At 38.8% G+C, this 20,902-nt stretch overlaps 1 protein-coding gene across 2 annotated transcripts in view; it reads right to left on the reverse strand.

Moving 5' to 3' along the window:
• igsf21a (immunoglobin superfamily, member 21a) overlaps positions 1-20,902 on the reverse strand; it is a 275,022-nt gene that overhangs the window by 105,580 nt on the left and 148,540 nt on the right. For both annotated transcript variants that reach the window (XM_053652843.1, XM_053652842.1), the window contains exon 3: positions 3,824-3,945. In XM_053652843.1, the coding sequence (XP_053508818.1) occupies positions 3,824-3,945 (122 nt within the window). The remainder of the gene's footprint in view (positions 1-3,823; positions 3,946-20,902) is intronic.

Consider the following 20,902-nt stretch of genomic DNA (forward strand, 5'->3'; position numbering starts at 1 on the left):
AACCCCTAAAACGCCAACCCCACATTATAACAACTTACTCTGGCTCGTACACCTCTACTCTGCGCACTTTGCTTTTCTAGAACTCAATTATAAAATCTTGTATGTTAGTACTACTTGTATTGTTCTCCGCTTGATACATCACTTTGCTTGTATTTCCTCATTTGTAAGTCACTTTGGATAAAAGCGTCTGCTAAGTGAATAAATGTAAATGTAGTCTTCTGCAAAATAAAAGCACAAAAAACTCAAATTTGCATTTCAAATTTTGAAAAAAAGCCACAGCAAAATCAAGCATTTTTGGCCGCAACAATCACAAAAAAACGCCACAAAATCCTGTATGAACGTGTATATAAGGTTCATGGTTCGGGTGACGTGTGTTCTGAAATGCTTTTCAGCTCACCTTTGTTGTAAAGAGTGGTTATTTGAGTTAATGTAGCATTAAACATACTATGTACAGGAGGACAATGACCAGACTGGTTCGACCAGACAGGATAGCTACAGTAACTCGAGTAACCCCTCTTTACTGTGTTGAGCTGAAAAGTATCTCAGAATGAACAACATGTCAAAACTTGAGGTGGATGTTCTACAACAGGAGAAGACCACATTAGTTTCCACTCCTGTCAGCCAAGAACCAGGAATCTGAGGCTACCGTTGGCAAAAGCTCATCAAAAATGTTGAAAATTTTCCAATTTTCGACTGTTTGGTTTTGAAGAACCTGTTCTGACTGTACCCTTAGCTTGCTGTATATACATATCACGTCCTCTCACTTTGTCTCTCTCTCTTAGTCTCTGTCTCTCACACTTTCATTTCGGGGCAAGAAGGTGAATTAGTCGGAGACCTTGTGCTCATGTGGCTCAGGGGTGAGGATGAGAAATAACGCCTGTGAAATATCTGCTCGACGTGCTTGTGATATCACTGTGTGATGTTTCGAAGTGTGAGTGTGTGTGTGTGTGTAGAATCATGAGAAGTCTCTGCTTGACTCTTCCAAGCTGAGCATTATGTGAGATAGACAGGTCAGTGCAGGTGGTCTCCTGCTGCTTCTTATGGTGTGGCTGTCAATTTACTTCCTGCTGGGTAGGAGTGTTCATTCATCTTAGTGTAAGTGTATGTGTGTGTGTCTCACGTTTCAGAGGAGGCTCAGTATTGAACGTGAAAGCAATATCTGCTCACACAGATTTGAAGAAAAATAAGGTTTAGGGGTCAGGAGACGTGTGGCTAGTAAGCTAGTGCGAGATCAGGAAATGAGTCTGAGATGTAGCTTGTAATCAAGGACATCTTCACAAGATGTCTCTGTCTTTCTGTCTCCGTCACTGATGTCGAAAAAATAATGGCAACCACAACTAACGATGATGATCATCTTATTTGGTGGAAAGTTAATAAGCAATAAAACACAGCAAAAATTGTACAACACTTACCTCCAGTCTGTGCCTGCGTGAAAGGAAACAACTCTCCACACTAGCAGGGGGCAGTAATCACAACCCACAGTATGTTAAAATCTCATTTCCATTTACTTTTGAATAAAAATAATTCAGGAGTGGAGCCAGGTATAAGGACAATTAGTGGTGTTGAGAAATAAGATCCCTGGATTTACATTATTTACATTATTAACATATGTAAATCCCTGGATTTACATTATTAACATATATGTGAGATTAAGCATAGCAATTATGAATGTCTGGAATGATTTAGCTACAGAATTTTGGCTGATGTTCAAACTATTCAATGAGAAGTCATTTCTGTCTTATATTATCTACTGTCCAGCACTTTTTTCCCCCAAATGTTCCTATAAACTTCTGAATTCATTCTGCTACCATCATGAGTTCCATCATCAATAAAGATTAATGAGCCTATTTCAAATGCAGCCATGCAAGCCCAAGCCATGACACTACCTCCACCATGTTTCACAGATGAGCTTGTATGCTTTGGATCATGAGCAGCTCCGTTCTTTCTCCACACTTTGGCCTTTCCATCACTTTAGTAGAGGTTAATCTTGGTTCCAAAACTTGTGTGGCAAGTTTGTATTTCTTTTCAAATTCCAATCTGACTTTCTGATTCTTACTGCTGATGAGTGGTTTGCATCTTGTGGTATTGTATGGCTTCTCTATTTCTGCTCTCAAAGTATTTTTCAAAGGGTGAATTCTGATACCTTCACCCCTGCCCTGTGGAGGTTCTTGATGATGTCACTAACTGTTGTTTTTGGGTTTTTCTTCACAGCTCTCACAATATTTCTGTCATCAGCTGCTGTTGTTTTCTTTCTTGTTTTTCGACCTATTCGGTGTCTGTTGCTCAGTATACCAGTGGTTACTTTCTTTTTCAGGACATTCCAAACTGTTGTATTAGCTATTCCCAATGTTTGTGCAATGCCTCTGATATATATATATATATATATATATATATATATATATATATATATATATATATATATATATATATATATATAATATATATATATATATATATAGAGGATATATATATATATATATCTCCTCTAAAGCAAACTAGTCAAACAGAATAAATAACGTATTAATCAGTCTGAAAGTTTGTTTGACTTACACATTACATGCTAGGCTTCGTATTAGCTTTGTTAGCAGATTAGCAGAGCACGCTACCTACGTACACTCGCCAGCTATGTCTGAATGGATATTTCATTCCAAGCTTAATTTTTGAAACCATGTGCAAGTTTTTGTGCATCAAAAAGTAAATTGGACCTAGGAATGAAAATTGTCGGTGGGGTACTGAAGAAAAGTTGGACCACATACACCATGGGATCTGTCTAATGAATTGTTTGAGGGAACTGTTTGAATGTCGCTTTACTACATCGTATCTAATTTGCGTAGAATTTAGAAAATCTCAAATCAAAGCAACTATTGCTAATATCGCTGTTCCATGTTCACGTACAGAGAAAATAAACAATTGTTTGCCACTTTGTCATTTTCGAGTGTGAATATAGGGTTAATTCACAGTCAGATACTGAAATCCCATTCATGTTGACAAATGTCAGTTACCAGCTACTAGATAGTCAGGGCCAAGGAAGCGGGGCTAGAAATGCAAACCTCATGCAAAATCACAATTTTATTATTCAATTTAATGTTTTATGTTCATTTTCATTTATTTACACACAATGGCGTTTACTGTTGATATTTAGCTTGAATTTTCATCAGTGATCCACATAAAATCTGACATCAAGTTGGCGTAGACTCTACTTACTGCACTAGATGCCCAATAGTACTACATTTGATATTCAGCTACAGAAAAGGTGCAATTACTTTTAGGACAAAGTCAGATGGCTTTTTATGGGTTTTTCGCCGCTACTAAAACAAACTTCTTCTGGCTTAGACAAATGAAAAGGCCATGTGGATTTTTAAAGTAAAATAAGCTGCATGCCTTTTTTTATTATTATTTGTGTCACCGGAAATCAGTTTGCAGTATTGTTAGTAAAATAATATTTTATTGACTGTCCAAGACAGTTCCAGATGCACGCTCTGGAACACACACTCACTCCATTTCCTGTCTTTATTGCCAACTTTCCCACTTCGGCTGAAGAAGAAAAAAACCCCACAACAACAACAACTCGCGGGCTGTATAGCCTCAGGTAAAGTTTAGGTTGCACTCAGAAAACAAGTTCCCATCACAAAGTCTAAATGTCTATTCAGATATATTTCAGGAAATGCTGAGACAATACTATAGAGAGTATACTGTCATTTTTTTTTTTACTTGTCTAAGGACATTTGGTTCTCCTCGAAACCTAATGATAAACTCTTGCTATCTATTCTGAGTGAAATGTAGGTGATATAGAGTACTAATTCTACTAATACAGGCATCTTACCGAACTGTTGACTGATATACCAGGTCTTCTCTCCTGCGATAGTCCTCCATGTGGGAGTAATTGGTATTAAACATGGCATCATAAGTGAAAATCTTCTGTTTAATTGTGCCTCCATCTGTAACCTGGTAAGAGAAAGGACATAAAAAGGGGGACATTGAGTTTTGGGATCAACATGGATGTTAAACATTTGTATAACTTTGTTTATAAAATGGATGTTCTGATTTTTAAAAAAAAATTGTAAGAAACTGAAAACAACTCGAAGAAGAGCTTCAGCAACTGTAATAATTACAGCTCTGTATTGTAGGTGGTTTTTCTTCATTTTTACAAATTTTATTTGCAATTCTTCCTTCCTTCCTCTTCCTTCGTTTGTTTTCTCTCTTCACTTCTTATTTTCTTCATAACTCTTCCTTCTTCACTTCCTTCCATCCTTCATTAATCTTCCTTCCTTCCTTTATTACTCTTCTGTCCTTCCTTCCTTCCTTCCTTCCTTACTCTTCCTTCATTTGTTTTCTCCCTTAATTTCTTCTGTACTCTTCCTTCTTTACATACTCTTCCTTCCTTCCTTCCTTAATCTTCCTTCCTTCCTTTCTTTCTGCATTCATAATATTAAATGATAATTTTTGTGAAGCTTAGTGGCAAAATTTTATTATTATTATTATTGTTGTTGTTTTTATTCCATGTTTCCTTCTTGGATGAAAATATTGGCCTTAATGCAAGTTAAATTTCAACATGAATGAATGCAGCAATAGAACACACAGGAGAGGCTTGGAGAGGATGGGGTTAATCATACACTGTTGAATGCTGAGATAGCCAGTCATCCTTTTTTATTAGTTGGAGGTGCTTTGCGCATATAAAAACTACAAAAAAATTCCAACTCATACATGCATTAAACCTCAAATAGGATACAATAGCAGAGTCAGAAATCCGCTACATAAGAATATCTTCTTCTGCAGGCGAGCAATTACCTCATTGATCTATTTAGCTTTATTATCACTAACCAGTGGAGGGTAAAATTCGAAGTGCCTCAGCAAAACTTAGTTAGTTACATAGCACTTTTCTAGACACTCAAAGCGCTTTACATAGTATGGGGAGATCTCCTCAACCATCACTAGTGTGTAGCATCCACCTGTATGATATGATGGCAGCCATAGTGCACCAGAACGCCCACCACACACCAGATATTAGTGGAGTGGATAAAGTGAAGTAGCCAATTCAGAGATGGAGATTATTAGGGATAAAGAACGACGTGATAGAGAACAACCAATGGGGGAATTTCGCCAGGACACCAGGGTTATACCCCTACTCTTTTACGAGAAGTGTACTGGGATTTTTAATGACCACAGAGGGTCAGGAACTTGGTTTAACGTTTCATCTGAAAGACCATGCTGTTTTTACAGTATAGTGCCCCCCTGGGGCATCAGGCCCTATATAGACCACAGGGTGAGCGCCCCCTGCTGGCCTCACTAATACCACTTCCAGCAGCAACCTTAGTTTTCCCCAGGAGGTCTCCCATCCATGTACTGGCCAGGCTCAACCCTGCTTAGCTTCAGTAGGAAACCAGACAAGAACTGCAGGGAGATATGGTGAATTCAGCACGTGCCTACTTATGTAGCATTAGGCACGTAGCTCACTATAACGCAGCACACTAATCATGACTGATGCTTCAGATGGAAATTGTTTGTGGCTAAACAGTCCGTGGCTCTGCAGGAGGTAATGAATTGTGACGAGGTACTCAGAAGGTGAGGTCTAATTCACAGCTAAGGCACCACTCACTCATTTTGTCTCCTTTTACGTTCCTGACAAGCTCGTGGAACACTATGCTTATCTGCTTATTTCCGCGGGGAAAGAAAGAAAGTCTGTTTAGCATCTGAATGACTGAGTTTCTGGCAGACATATTAAGAGACAGACAGAGGAAATGGGTGAGACTGACAGCATTTTAATGGGAGCGTCAGCACTCAATTTGAAGCCCAAGAAGTAGTTGAATGAGAATGGATTTCCAGAAGGTTTTTCTCTGCTTATCCTATTCACTGCCGCTGTAAATATGTCTTCATAGCTGTGATTACTTTTTCCCTGTGAATGGCCTCTGCATTTTTTTGGACATATTTATAGGCATGCTAGCTAGATGTGACACAAATCTGAGTCAGGTTTTGTTTGTTTTACTGATACGTCAATGACGGTGTCACATCCGTCCACCCAGGACATTACACCTCCATGCCAGCAGGGGTCCTGCTCCCATGAATACTAACTCCTTCTTCATCACCTATTAACCTCTTCCCTGTTTAGCCAGATCAAGCGCTATCACTGTGACATCTTGCCAACTTGAATGGTCATATAAGATAGGAGCCTTGTATTCTGTAATTGCTATTTCCTTGTTTTGACCATTTTTCAAATTTGCCCTTTGTCTAGTGTATTTCTGAATTTGGCCATTGTTGTAAACAGAAAAAAAAACAACAACAACAAAACATCTTGCACATGGTTTCTGATACATCTCCAGTCTTGTAATTGGAATTTTTATTTCAATTTCATTTACACAATATGCCTAACATTTGAAGGTGCAAAAAATATTTTGGATTTTGACACAGGTGAAGTAAATAAAAATACAGTTGCATAAGTATTCACCCCTTTGCAGAATCACATTTTGCCACATATGTAGGGGCAAATACTTATGCAATCACAACTTTTATGCTTTTTATTGAGAAATAATGTTGCAAATCATATACACTACCGGTCAAACGTTTAGAAACACTCATTCTATATTTTTATTTTTATTTTATTTTAGAATAATAATAAAGTCATAAAAACTCTGGAGTAACACAAACGGAACTATGGGAATTATGTTGTGATAAAAAAATCCTAAATAAATCCTAAGAATTTAGTATTTTAGCATCTTCAAAGTAAACACCCTTTTTGCCTAGAATTTGCAGAAATGTATTTGCTCACCCGATTTCCTGAGGAATTTCTTTGAGATGCTTTTTAAACAGTATTAAAGGAGTTCACACCTACGCCGGACTCTTATCGGCTGCTTTTCGGAATACTTTGCTCAGAGTCATCCATGTAAAAAAAATATTTATTTGTAAATAAAATGTTAGTTTTCTTATGAAAGAAAAGAATACATTGGCACGACTATATTTTTTTTGTCTACGACACCGATTTCAAACATTTAATCATACACCTTCAGATCAAAAGGTTTTTAAGATCATGAGAAACATTTCAGTTGAGTGTCTCCAAACTTTTGACCGGTAGTGTAGGTTTTCCCCCACTTCATTATTATGAGCTATTTTGTGTGGATTCATGACATACAACCCCAAATATGTGTATTTCAGTTTCTCAGATATTTCCCCTTTGAGACTCAGCATGCTTAAGCTACCGGCAGCGCAACAGTGCATGCCTCCAGGTTTTTGTCTTTATTTACATTTCCATGTGTGTTTTGGTTTCTGTCCTGTCTCCACCCATGTTGTGTGGGTTGTTTTCCCTCAAGTGTCCTAATCATACTCAGATGTATCTGTTTCTCCCTTGATTACTAAGTATTTAGGAAATAAGTATTGGACGCACCAACATTTTTTTCAGTAAATATATTTCCAATGAGGCTATTCACATGAAATTTTCACCAGACCTTGGTATTAACTCGAGAAATTCACACATATAAAGAAATCCAAGCATGAGTCCATAAATGAAGTTATGTGTAATAAAGAGGAATGGCACAGGAAAAAAGTATTGAACCCGCTAAGTGAAATTTATTTAATGCTTAGTGGAGGAGCCTTTGTTTGTAACAACAGCTTCAAGATGCTTCCTGTATGAAGAAATTAATCTGCCGCAGTATTCAGGTGTGATTTTGGCCCATTCTTCTAAACATATTTAAATCTTGAAGATTCTGGGGGCCCTCTTGTTAACCTTTATCTTTAGCTCTTTCCACAAATGTTCAATTGGATTCAAGTCAGGTGATTGACTGGTCCATTTTAACACCTTGATTTTTTTTTCTCTGAGACCAATTGGAGAGTTTCCTTTGCTGTATGCTTTGGATCGTTGTCCTGCTGGAAGGTCCACCCACGTCTCATCTTCATCATCCTGGTGGATGGCAGCAGATTCTTCTCAAGAATCTCCCAGTAAAGGGCTCCATTCATCATTCCTTCAATCATATGAAGTCTGCCAGTACCATGCGATAAAAAGCAGCCCCACACCATGATGCTTCCACCTCCAAACTTCACTGTTGGTATAGTGTTTTTAGGGTGATGTGCAGTGCCATTTCTTCTCCAAACATGGTGTGTAGTATGACGGCCAAAAAGTTACATTTTGCTCTCGTCTGACCATACTACACTCTCCAAGTATTTCATAAGCTTGTCCAAATAAGTTGTAGCAAACTTTAAACCAGCTTCGACATGCCTTTTCTTTAGTAATGGAGTCTTGCGGCGTGAGCAGTGGAGTGCATTGCCTATTGTTTTCTCTGTGACGATGGCACCTGCTGCCTCCAAGTGTTTCTGGCGCTCTTTCCGAGTGGTCCTTGGCTCTTGGGCTACTCTTCTGACTCCCTGGTCAGAAATATTGTGAGGAGTTCCTGTGCGTGGCTGGTTGATGATGGAGTGATGTTGTTTCCACTTGCGGATAATGGCCTCAATGGTGCTTCCTGGAAGATTCAGAAGTTTTGAAACATGTCTGTATCCGATTCCATCAATATGTTTCGCAAAAATAAGGTTACAAAGGTCTTGGGAGAGCTCTTTGCTTTTAGCCATCATGAGATGCTTCTTGTGTGACACCTTGGTAACGAAATGCCTTTTTACAGACCATCAATTTACTAACCCAACTGATATTAATTTGCCCAGATAGGAGGTATAATTACTTTCTATCTACTTACGGATTTCAATTGGTTCCTTGCCTTACCTTGACTTGGAGAACTGCATTTTCTTAGCGTGTTCAATACTTCTTTCCTGTGTCATTCCACTTTATTACACATAACTTTATTTATGGACTTTAATGTTGTGAATCTTTATATTTCCAGATTTCTTGAGTTAACATTGATATCTGGTGAAAATGTCATGTGAATAACCTCAGTGGAAATATATTTACTGAAAAAAATGTTGACGCATCCAATACTTATTTCCCTCACTGTATACCCCCGTGTTTCTTTTTTTTTTGTCTCCTCATGAAGTATACGCTCAGTTGCCTTTTGGTCTCTGTCGTTACCAAACCTTGTTTGGTTTTTTTCTCATAGCCCATTTTTCGATCCATGTGTTTTTGCGATCCAAGTCTGTTTGCCATTTGCCTGACCATTTCCTATTTTTTGACTCTGAACTTGCCTCTTGTTTTTTTTTGGATTTGTCCGCCTGTCTCTTTAATAAAGCTTTTTACTGTGATTGCATCTGTCTCAACCCGTCTTCGCCCTGCTTACATGACACAGTTCAAGGTTGTAATGTGGAAATGTCCAAAGGGGTGAATACTTATGCAAGGTACTGTAAGTATATTATGTAAGTAGCGTGACCCAAAGAAAATCACCCTGGACAAGAAATGAGTCACATCAACGATGTAACATAGCATAGAGGTGGATAATTCATTGTCCATCAGTGAGTCATTGGTGAGACTGAGTCTTTTTTTTTTTTTGATGTGCAACATTTTGTGTTTTATGGAACTCTGAATCGCAACCCAGTTAGTTGAGGAGTGAGCTAAATTTGACAAGTACTCTCGAGACACTGCTGGCATTTTTACCTGACTGGACTGACACCATTATTAAAGTGAAAGCATGTGTTATATATATATATATATATATAAGCTCCTGTGAGTTCATATGCTGTGTTTATATTCAAGAGTTTGTACATACCGTTATTACAATGTAACATAATGGAATTAGTCATCATCTTTTTCTAAATCATCTTCTCAAATGTAAGATTGAGAAAATAAACTCTTTATACAGTAGCCCTACTGACCATACTGTTAGGCAATGCATCATCATCAGACTTTTTGTACACTTTGCTAGCAAAGAAGAAGCGTTAAATTCCAAGCGTTGATTCCCACACACAATTCATTCTGGCCTCACAATCCTATGTGGAATGGCCTGAGTAACCCCTCGGCCTCTGAGAAACCGCATGCCTGGTTCCATGCCTAGAGCTAGCACCAGCAAACTAGCAGCGCATCGACTTATAATTGCTCGATCACCGCACACAGAGGAATTAGGAATAAAACGAATGCACAGGCTAAACTATTCGAGGGCACGGGGTAATATTTACTCACCGAGCACAGATGTTAAGTAGCTAGAGACCTGTGTTGTTTAATTAATTTTGCTTTGGTAGCTCTCGCTAGTGCAACCCTTCTTTCAAGTGTGAAATTAAGTGCACTTTACCCTCTTGAGGGGTTCCATCTGTCCATAAAGGTTATAAAATACACAAACTTGCTTAGACAAAAGCTGGATGTAAAACACAGGCACATACTTGGTCTTCAGGAACAAGCAGGCATTTAGGTTATTGTTGCTAAGGCTCATTACTCTGTATGTAAATAAACCAGTTGGTCTTGTTTTGTTTAAGAAGGCTGTCCTAAAATTAGGATTAAACATTGTAATTTAGTCCCTGACCATGTAACGCGACTATCTCCAGCACTAACTTCATGCACAATGTATAGAAATGTTGACCCAGCGCATTAGAGCCATTACTGCACTCTATGCAACTGACACACTTGTTGCATCTCTTCAGAAAGATAGCTCTTGAAGTATGTTTTTAAAGAGCGATCAAAGAAAAAGTAGTCCTTCATGTACAAGCGTGTAACCTAGGCCCTCAGAAAGGCTCATTTGGCTGTAGGGTTGTTATACAGCTCACACCACTTTGCCCAAGGAACTCTATGGCATCGTTGTGTTCAGACACAATGTTTATTACAGCCATCTGCTCAGCTTCATAAGCGTGAAACTTTGGAACACAGGCTTGCCAGGATTTTCGCACCATCTCGGTGTGAGTTTACAAGCAGGCAAAGCCACAAAGATCAAGAACTAAAAGCGAGTCGATATTTGGAATGTCATTTACGCAGCTAGATGCTGGATGCTATTGTCTGTATTGGCTTAAAAACAACCGTAAAGATCCAAGCTGTGAGGAAAAACAAAGGAAAAATGCCAAGTTAATGCTTATATTATTATTATTATTATTTTTATATATATTTTTTTTTAAATAAACACATCACTGCCCATCTCTATGGAGGACCGTGATGTTGTTAAATGTAGGACTTATAAGGTTCTTACAAGGACTTACAAGCACTTCAAAATTTGGGGGTTCGAATCCCATCTCCAACCTATGTGTGTGGATTTTGCATTTTTTCCTCATGCTTTGAGGGCTTAATCAGGGTACTCTGCTTTCCCCCCTCGGTCCAAAGACTTGCATTGTAGGCTGATTGTCATTTCCAAAATGTCTGTAGTGTGTGAATATATGGGTGTAATTGTGCTCTGTCATGAGTTGGCACCCTGTTGTACCCCGACTTCCCTGGGATAGGTTCCAGGCTCCTCTGCGACCACGTGTAAGATAAGCAGTATGGAAAATGGATGGATGGATAAAAGATGGAAGTAGTAAGAAGATGCTACAGAAGGTAGTAGATAGTAACTGATGTCAAAGCAAAGTGTGGAGATCTCAAAGAGGAAAAATGCTTAAACTTGAATGGGCCTCACATCAAACCCTGAGGCATTCAACAGAAAATATTGTCTGAACTAATCATGCCTCAACACTATTTTTTTTATCAGACTGAGCACAAGTGGGAGTACTTGTTTTTTGGTACTCGTTGATAGCAAAGCAGAGATGAGTAACCTACTTTGGATAAATCTATCAGGGATATCATGGAACATTTTATTTGTGTCTGTTTATTTTGATTTCTGGATAATGTGTGATGCTAGCAAAGATGTTATCAATTCTGTTTAAGAGGATGGCCAACCTGTGTGTTCAGAGCCATATCAGTGGGCATGGTCATTAAAAATGAGCATATAATGCCGAGAAGTCAGTCCGTACAGGATTTCACATAGTTTTTTTGTGATTGTTGTGGGCAAAAACGCTTGATTTTGCTGCGGCTTTTTTCAAAATTTGCAGTATAACTTGTGCAGTTTTTTTTTTTTTTTTTTTTCTGGAAAACTACTTGAATTAGTGAAAATGCAATTGCACGAAATTGTTTTGCATGGTCTTTCACAGTGATTGCTTGTTTTGTTTAAATGAGACCTTTTAGCTGTACTCATGATCGACGCACGTGAATCGAAGAGGGCTTTGGCTGAATGAGCGTTGTGATGACGTCACATGGCGCGTCTCAGCCCAAATCTGCAGAAAATCGGCGGTAATTCTGAAAAACTGCAAGCTCCTCCGAATATTGCGGAGTTTGCTTGATTTTGTGTTCATTTCTGAGTGGACTGAGGAGTGTTCATGTCTCAGTGCTTAGCGCTCGCTGAACTGAAGTGTTACAGTTTCTCGGCACTCTTGTTTCTCTGCTCGACGCTTACAAATACCTTTATGTGTACTCAATTTTCGGCACCTTGCAGTCTTTTTTAATTCTAATACTGCTCTGCGTGCACATGTTGGCCACCCTCATGCTCACGATTAAAGATACTGTGCAAATAGCATAAGATGTTATATCAGATGATTTGGATTGTAAGAAGATACAGTAGCACATATATGTGGTATCAGACGTTTGAATCTTTTTTACCAGTTCAAGTACAAGCACCATATCGTACTGATATGTTCAGAAAAACAGTTGATGTCGTACCTCAGTTTTGACTGGGAAAAAAAACTACGGAACTGGTTGGAATACATGAGTGTTTACAGACGTCCTGCATGAAAAGAACCCACAAGAACCAAAGATGATTGGGAACCGATGCCCGCTTGTATACACTCTGAAAAGAGAATGTGTTCGTGTGAATTCGAGTGCATACGAAAATATTAGATAAACAGTGGGCTCTCATCAATCAGCAATCACATCCTGAGTGGCAGAAGGGCTGCACGGCAAAGGTTATTACATTCCCTCTGATAAACAAAACTGAATGACATAGTGACAGAGAAAAAAAGCTCCACTTTTTTTAATATTGTGCCAGGAGAGGAGGACGATAAAGAGAACGGGCGCCAGGAAACAAAAGACGCCTCGTTGATGAGGTTTTTACCAAACAAAATAATAGTGTGGAAGGTAAACAAGTGAGAAAATGCAGGTAATTGTGATTTTTAGCATGTTAGCGAGGTCAATAGTGGCTTACTTTATCCAGGAGTGCTGTAACAATGAGAGCTAAAAAAAAAAAAAAAAGATACTCAGGTGTCTCTGCACATTTTATGAGCTATTCATTCAAATGGATTAGATCTCTACAAGAAATGGTATGTTTCCCTGTGGACTGTGTCTCTTTAACTACAGCAGCAGGAGAAAAAAAACTGGAGAAAGTAAAAGACTCTAGTGCAGCAAAATGACTGAAGGAAAGACAGGGTGCTTCTCATTTCTTTCATTGCACTTCTTTTAGTTCCTTTCTGTGACAATTCTGTGATTTAGATTCTCCTATTGAGAATGGAAGAAAGATAACCAACCAACCAACCAACCAATCAAACAAAAAAAACAAAAACCCAAAAAACCCTGCAAGGACAGAGAGACGTGGTAAATATAGTATATTTGCTGGATATTTATAAGTATTTTCCAAAACCTAGTTTCTTAAATGGTTCAAACTCAACAGTCTGTATGTAAGTAAGAACTAGTAAGAATTCCAACGCAAGAGGTGGACTTCTTGGAACTGTGTATGAGTATGCATTATACCGTCACCTAGTGTACATGTCTGTCAGTCATTGAATCGGTAACTGAATCAGTCAGTGAATCAGCCAGTTAATAAATCACATAGTCAGTGATTACGTTGAAATGTGCATCAAATTCCGTGCAGCCATATTCAGATTATGATGTTTATATGCGTACAGCCATCGTAATATATTCCTGCATACATGGTTGTAGTAAGTATGCCTGAGTTGCCATTCTTAAATACCTAGCCTACAACTAAGCATCTGTAAGCACCCACAATTCCTTGCGGACTGAGAGTGCACACATATCTCCTTTCAGTGGATTTTCTGAATAAGGCGTTTACATGCAACAAACTTCCATTTAAAACAGGCATATTCCAGTGGTGGGGATCAGAATATTGTCTTAATCTGAAATGGGCAATCGGATTGCAGCAATCCGGAAAACTGATGTGCATGTAAACATAGCCAGTCAGAGTCAGTCAATCAAACAATCAGTCAGTCAGACAAAAAAGGCATGCTGGAGTGGGAAAGCCTGGGTCAGTTATAAAACATTTTCTTTTCCCCTCATAACCTGAAATGTGCATAATCATCACAACCTGGTTGTAATATTTATTATTTTATTTTCACTTAAGGCATGGCAAATGACTTAAGTGAGTTGAGGTAAAAAAAATAAAAAATAAAAAGCCTGTCAGCAGTTTGTCACTTTGAGAATAATGTCCTGCTTGCCATTACATTTAGAAACTAAGACACAATATTGATGTAGAAATGCAATGAAAAGCACATGTAGGCAGGTACAGGAATGAGGAGGAGGTAGGAACGAGTCCTCTAAGAACCATGGGCTGCAGACGCAAATTCCCAGGGCTGTCCTGCCGGATTTATTTATACAGCAGCCGCGAATCATCCTCACATCCCTCATGATATACACACACACCAGAGGATACTGTTTTAATCTGGACATGACCTGAGATCAAGTTCAGTGCCAAACAGAATGCAAGTGGAGCAAAGCCCTATTTCTGATACACAGCCTCATATTTACAGGAAAAAAAAAGCACTGAGTCAGATCCTGAGATGCCAGAATTTTTTTTTCCACAATATATCCTCATAAACATGAAAATATATGCAACGAACACATATTATTACCAGTGCTGAGCAATAGCGCCACAGTGTTGTCCCGAAGCTTCATGAAAAATAAATCAGGCTTTTAAGCTAACCATGTAAGAATGCAATGTCGACCAATAACACTCTGTACACACTGAGTGCATGAAGGTACGCCAATGCTTCAGTAAACAACCTTTGTTTGCCATTGGCCTGGTTTCATCTTTCAAGTGATGGCTTCGACTGCATAAACGCAGAGCCTAAAAACCAAGGCATCGAGCCAGGAAGCAGAAATGTAATCAAAACGATGCCTCTCCACATCACAGGGGGAGCAAGGCCGCCTCCTGCTCCTCTCTACAGAATGAACAATGCCAGATTATGGGTTTAATAAGATTTATTGCTAGTCTTTGAGTGATTTGTGCAAATTATTGAAAGTCTAAAAAAAAAAAAAAGGAAAGAAAGAAAAAAAAGAGAGAAGAGATGATCAGCGCTTTGTCCTCATCCTCATATTACACAATGGCTCATCTGCATGGTAATTTGCATAATATTGAGCTCTTACAATACAGAAAATCATATTTCCTAAGGGAACAGGGGGTTTGTTCAATGAGATATGTACACCTCAAAGCATGGGTGCATTAAGTATAAGTACAACAGCATGAGCACTGCGTATAAGTGAGTCTATTTAAAGAAACACAGTAATATCTGTAGTTAAAGCATCTCGATGCTGCCTTTTGATAGCAAACCGTCAGTTCTGAAATCCTCCACACATCCTCTGGATATTTAATACTATTGAGAATTTTAAAACATGAAGGATCTCAAGGATTTCTCATAGCAGTTTGTTTTAAATGTAAATTAGACATAGATGCATTTGAGTTTGAATATATATTTCCATGTGAATCACATGGAACGAGTTCCTGTTTAGGGTACACACACTGATTTCAGTTATTAATACAGTGGCCAGTATTTGTAAAAGCAACATTCACAAACGTAAATTATTATTATTATTATTTATTTATTTATTTTTTTTTAGCAAATTAGAAAGTGCAACAACAAAATGAAAAACACAATGAATTCGGAAACGTCAAATCAGAAAATGTGACACCAAATGTGGAAACGCAGCAGCATTGTAAACAGACACCTGTACATCTGCTCATTCATGCAATTATCCAATCAGCCAATTGTGTTGCGGCAGGACAATTCATAAAATCATGCAGATCCAGGTCAAGAATTCCATTTAATGATCAAACATCAGAATGGGGAAAAATGTAATCTCAGTTTATCAGATTATCATACACAACAGTCTCTAGAGTTTACCCAGAAGGTGAGAAAACACATCCAGTAAGCGCCAGTTCTGCAGGAGAAAATACCTTATTGATGAGAGAGATCAGAGGAGAATAAGGAGACTGGTTTTAACTGGCAGGAAGGCTGCAGTAACTGAAATCACCACTCTTTACAACAGGACTAAGCAAAAAAGCATTTCAGAAAAGCACAGCACATTGAATTTTAAGCTGGATATGTTAAATCAGTAGAAGACAACATTGAGCCCCACTCCTGTCAGTCATCAACAGGGATCTGAGGCTTCACTGGACAGTTAAAGATGTTTTTCCAATCTTTAAATGAGCAGTTTGAAACTCACATCGTTTCACCCCCATTCTGATGTTTAATGTGAATATGTATCTGCATGATTGTATGCATTGCACCGCAGCAGCATGATGGGCCGATCGGATAATTGCATGAATAAGCTAATAAAGAGGTTGGTGGGTGTCCAGGACTTCCATACAGGTGAAGGAAATGCACTAATTTGAAACAAAATTTGAAAATGGCTAACTTTGTGTTTTGTGGGCATCACTTCACACACACACACCCCACACACCTACAGTACATGTACACACACTGATTCACCTCAGTCCTGTTTGCCTCTCTGCCTCCAAGTGAGTGCTGTTCCCAGGCAATCTCCCTTCCTATATAAGTGCATAAATGCCAAACCACAAACTTTTTGTAGGCGGACTTATATAATAATGCAGTAATGAGGCATGTAAGCACAGCGAGACACTGAATTCTCATACTTATATCCATATGACTTCCTCATGCTCGCTGTCTGAAAGTGATGCCGCAACTGTCCACAAGAAAAGCCAAAAAAAACCCAAAAACAACGCAGTAATGAGGGTGTACACTGTAGAGCCAGAAACACCACATGATGGTTATCAACGGGTGACGTTTGTGTGTCACTCCAACAGAGAGGCCAGAGCTGTGATTGGCCGAGGGAGTGGCGGACAGATTAGGACTCGCCTCACCCTCCCAAGTGCGCTCAGTTTCCTTCCTAATGGGCCCAAAATCAGGATGGAAAAAGGAACGATTGCGCGACAGGCCGTGATTTGAGTCACACAAGCCTGAGGTGCAATTTAAATGCATTTTTTAAAGGGCTGATTTTGCAAATGGGGTGGAAAAAAGTTCCCTCCTGGTAAATGATCCAGGCACTGCAATTCATCCCAATTTCCTGTTAAAAAACGAAAATCACGAATATCACGTATATATATTGTCAAAGATCTAGTCTTCCTACTAGATCAGTCAGAACCTTTTATCTTCTGGATTGCATTAAATGTTGAATGTCTTTCCATTTCATCCAATTTATCCATTCCAGGAGGCTTAACTGTCAACATGTGTAATATGTAGTGGGATTTAAATACATCACGCCAGTGTGTGAGCTTAGTGTGATGGTTAAAGGTGAAAATCAATATACATTCAGACATGGCTAAACCTGGACAATCCATACTCATCAAACAAGAAAATAGGCCAAGGTTGAAATCAGAAAGTGGCATGAAGACAATATAGTGCCTTTTAACCTTAACAGTTCTACAATTCTCAACAGTTCACCCATTAATGCACAAGTCGCTAGCCTGCCATCAGGGGCAACTTGGGGTTCAACATCTTGCCCGAGGACACTTCGACATGTGGGCCGGGATTCAAACCGCCAACCCTGCAATTAGCGGACAACCCGCTCAACCACCTGAGCCACAACCGCCCCTCTCTGTACTATTTATTTCTGTCTGTGTGGAATTTCAGATGTTCTCCCTGTGTTCATCTGGGTTTCCTCTGGGTTCACCAGTTTCCTCCCACCTTCCAAAAACATGCTAGTGGGTTGATCAGCTACATGTAACTGTACATATGACATCTGGCTTCCCATTTAGGGTGTATTCCCTAAATCATTACCTCATCCTGTTGTTGATTGTCTTGTGCCTCTTATACCATCGCCATCTTGCCAACAATTACAATATTTAAAAATGAAATACAAGCATGTCTTCCTATTTATCCATTTATAGTTACATTTAATGTTGTTATTGCATTTTTCCTGTTCTCACTTACGATATAGCAGCTATAAACAGCCTTTCTGTTCTTCCTTTGTCCCGAAAACCACTTTACCTTAAAGCGCTGACATTGACTCAAGGCTCCTTGCAAAAAGAGCAATATATATATATATATATATATATATATATATATATATATATATATATATATATAATATACATACATACACACACACACACATTTTTTATTGATAAATAACAACAATCCGCTTATCGTTCGGTTGAAATTATGTAGAGCGTCCGACATACTGTATGAGACCTTGTGTAAGTTGTTACTATAGAAATGATAATGTATTAGGATGAGCGCATTAATAGTATGCTGGTATAAATTATTAGCGGATATTCCAAACTATACTGAGCTGAGCTTCCCAAAAGCATTGCGAAGTTAAGATCATTTTAACTGAGAGAGAGAGAGAGAGAGAGAGAGAGAGAGAGAGAGAGAGAGAGAGAGTTCAGTGTGGTGCTTGCTCTACCATTTAATGATGATCTTTGTGCTGCGATGCTTTTGGGAAGCTTCATCCTGCTTGACAATGTTCCTAAAATCCTAACCCCCTTCTGATTATAATGATCAGTGCCTTGTTTCTGAGCATTAAAAGCTCTTATTTAAGAAACCGGAGCGAAAAGGCTCAACCTCCTGCTTTACAGACGTTCAATTCTCAGACAAGGAGAGAGCAGATTCAGTCTATTTGTCTCTGACAGTAGTGAATAAATCCTGCTTAAAGTGTTCATCTCCCTGCAGACCCCCTCCCTTCTCTGTGTTAATTGCATGTGTGAACTCCTACTTATTGTCATTTCCTGTCAAATTAGGCGAGGCTCGGGAGGAACCACACCGTAGTGATGCCTGGATCACACGCTCTGACATGCACTCATGCATACAAATGGGAAGGGGAAAAAAAAGAGGGAGCAAATGCTGGAGCCTTACATAAGCCTTAAGTCAACTAGGAGACAAAATCATGTATTACATAATCCACAGGCTGTGCGTCTAAAAATAAGACCAGAGTGGATAGGGGACCAAGGTGAAACCTTTCATTTGATCTCGATGCTCGATCCAGATGATCAATGAGAGCATACTGCCAGACCAAAGGACACCAAAAAACAAAAATGTCCTTGCACATGCTTTTATGACTAGATTAATAAATGTAGGAAGGTTCATCGTACATCATAACTGGGACTTTCTATCATATTGCATCATTCGAGCCAGACTGGAGGGTTTAAAACATAGGTAACTAAATTGATGTGTTATTAATAATGCTGACCTTCCATGTAAACATGTTATGTAGCACATGAAAATGTCACTTGACCTCTGGGGAAAAGACGGATTAGGGCGTGAACGGACAGATGGCCCAGAAGCCATTAAAGGCCAGAAAGGAACCAGTGTCACTGCATATGTTCGGAGGCTTCCACATGAATATTTTTCCAGCCCTGATGGACGGCGGCTCGTGCCATCTGGATCTGCTCGAATCTGAATGATGGACGCTCGGCATTATGCAGAAACCACGCGGATCATGTGCCTAAGCCGTGCTATGTTGTGTTGCATTGCACTGATTGCACTGCATCTTATCCTAAATAACACCAGTGTCGTTATTCAGACTGCACGTGTCATGCGAGAATTTCATCCGATTTGTCTGAGTATAAGGAGAAATCTGAAGGATTCTTAGAGCCATTGGAATAATTCACACTGTACCCAAAGAAAAGGCTTTAAGAACATCATTTTTAAGTTACACCTAGTATCAAAACATATAGTTTATTCAAGGGTTATCAGTCATTTAGTAAAGAGATTTCACCTTCATTTCATGGTAATGTGGCGTAAGTAAGGAATAAAACACTTTGTGCATGCCGTCAAATGAAAATAATCAGTGATGCAACATCATCATCATTGTAGTGTGATGCCACAAACGTGACAGATTCCCAATACCATCACATCCTAAAGTGGTTTGCTCCTCTTGTATATCAACAGTTTTCCTTATTAAAGAACAGTGTCATACTTTTTATCCATTTATAGTTACATTTCATGTAACAGTCCCTCGTGTGATAACAGCTATTATAAACATCTTCTCTTTTTCTCTTTCTAGAAGTTATTAAGAGTAAAAAAAAAAAGTCATGAAGACTTTAAAGTTACAGTTTACACAACCTCTGGCTGTTTTTTTTTCATTCGTTTATGTTGAACATCCACCACACAGGTCCCTGTAAATTAGTTGTTACTATAGAAACTATACTATATTAGAATAAGTGCATCAATATAAATCTTACAGATAGAACTTGTCTCAGAGCTGCTTTAATAGGAAATTAATCAACACTTTCTGACAAGTCAGAATCAAGGATTCAACAGCGATGTGATATATAGTGTATATACGAACATACAAATTCCGTGACGGTTTTTCACTCGCTCGCACAAAAAACTTGCCCTTAGTTAATGCTTTTAAGTAAAAAGCAAGTTTTTCTCTTTAAGTGCGGTTTTGAGAAACACCTTTGTTTGCTTCCGAGTTTAACTTCTCCACTATATACAGTATATATATATGTTTTTTCTCATTGATTAGCTTGTCATGAGCATTGCCGGCTGGATTGTAATCTCCCACAGCCACCGAAGGAAGCCTTCAAAGAGGACCTTTGAGTAGGAGGGCTTAAAGATAAACCAGAAATGTCATACGTATTTAAAAGCAGCGAGTGAAATGTTCATGGTGGACTGCTTCCTTAAGACTTCGCCTTTCACAGACACAGCAGTGTCAAGTCAAATTTGGGCCAATCTTTGGGCTCTTTGAATGTGGTTTAAAGGGATAAAACTCACCAGTTTTACCCATGACTTCCTCCAAGGACCTTATAATTGGGCACAATCCAGTTATACGGTTTAGGCTATCTCCATTTATTGATCAGGCTAACGCATTTATTGAAGTGACTTACGAGTGAGGCAGAATAGA

This window comes from Ictalurus furcatus, chromosome 21, assembly GCF_023375685.1.
Source record: "Ictalurus furcatus strain D&B chromosome 21, Billie_1.0, whole genome shotgun sequence".
In the NCBI taxonomy this organism is placed as follows: domain Eukaryota; kingdom Metazoa; phylum Chordata; class Actinopteri; order Siluriformes; family Ictaluridae; genus Ictalurus; species Ictalurus furcatus.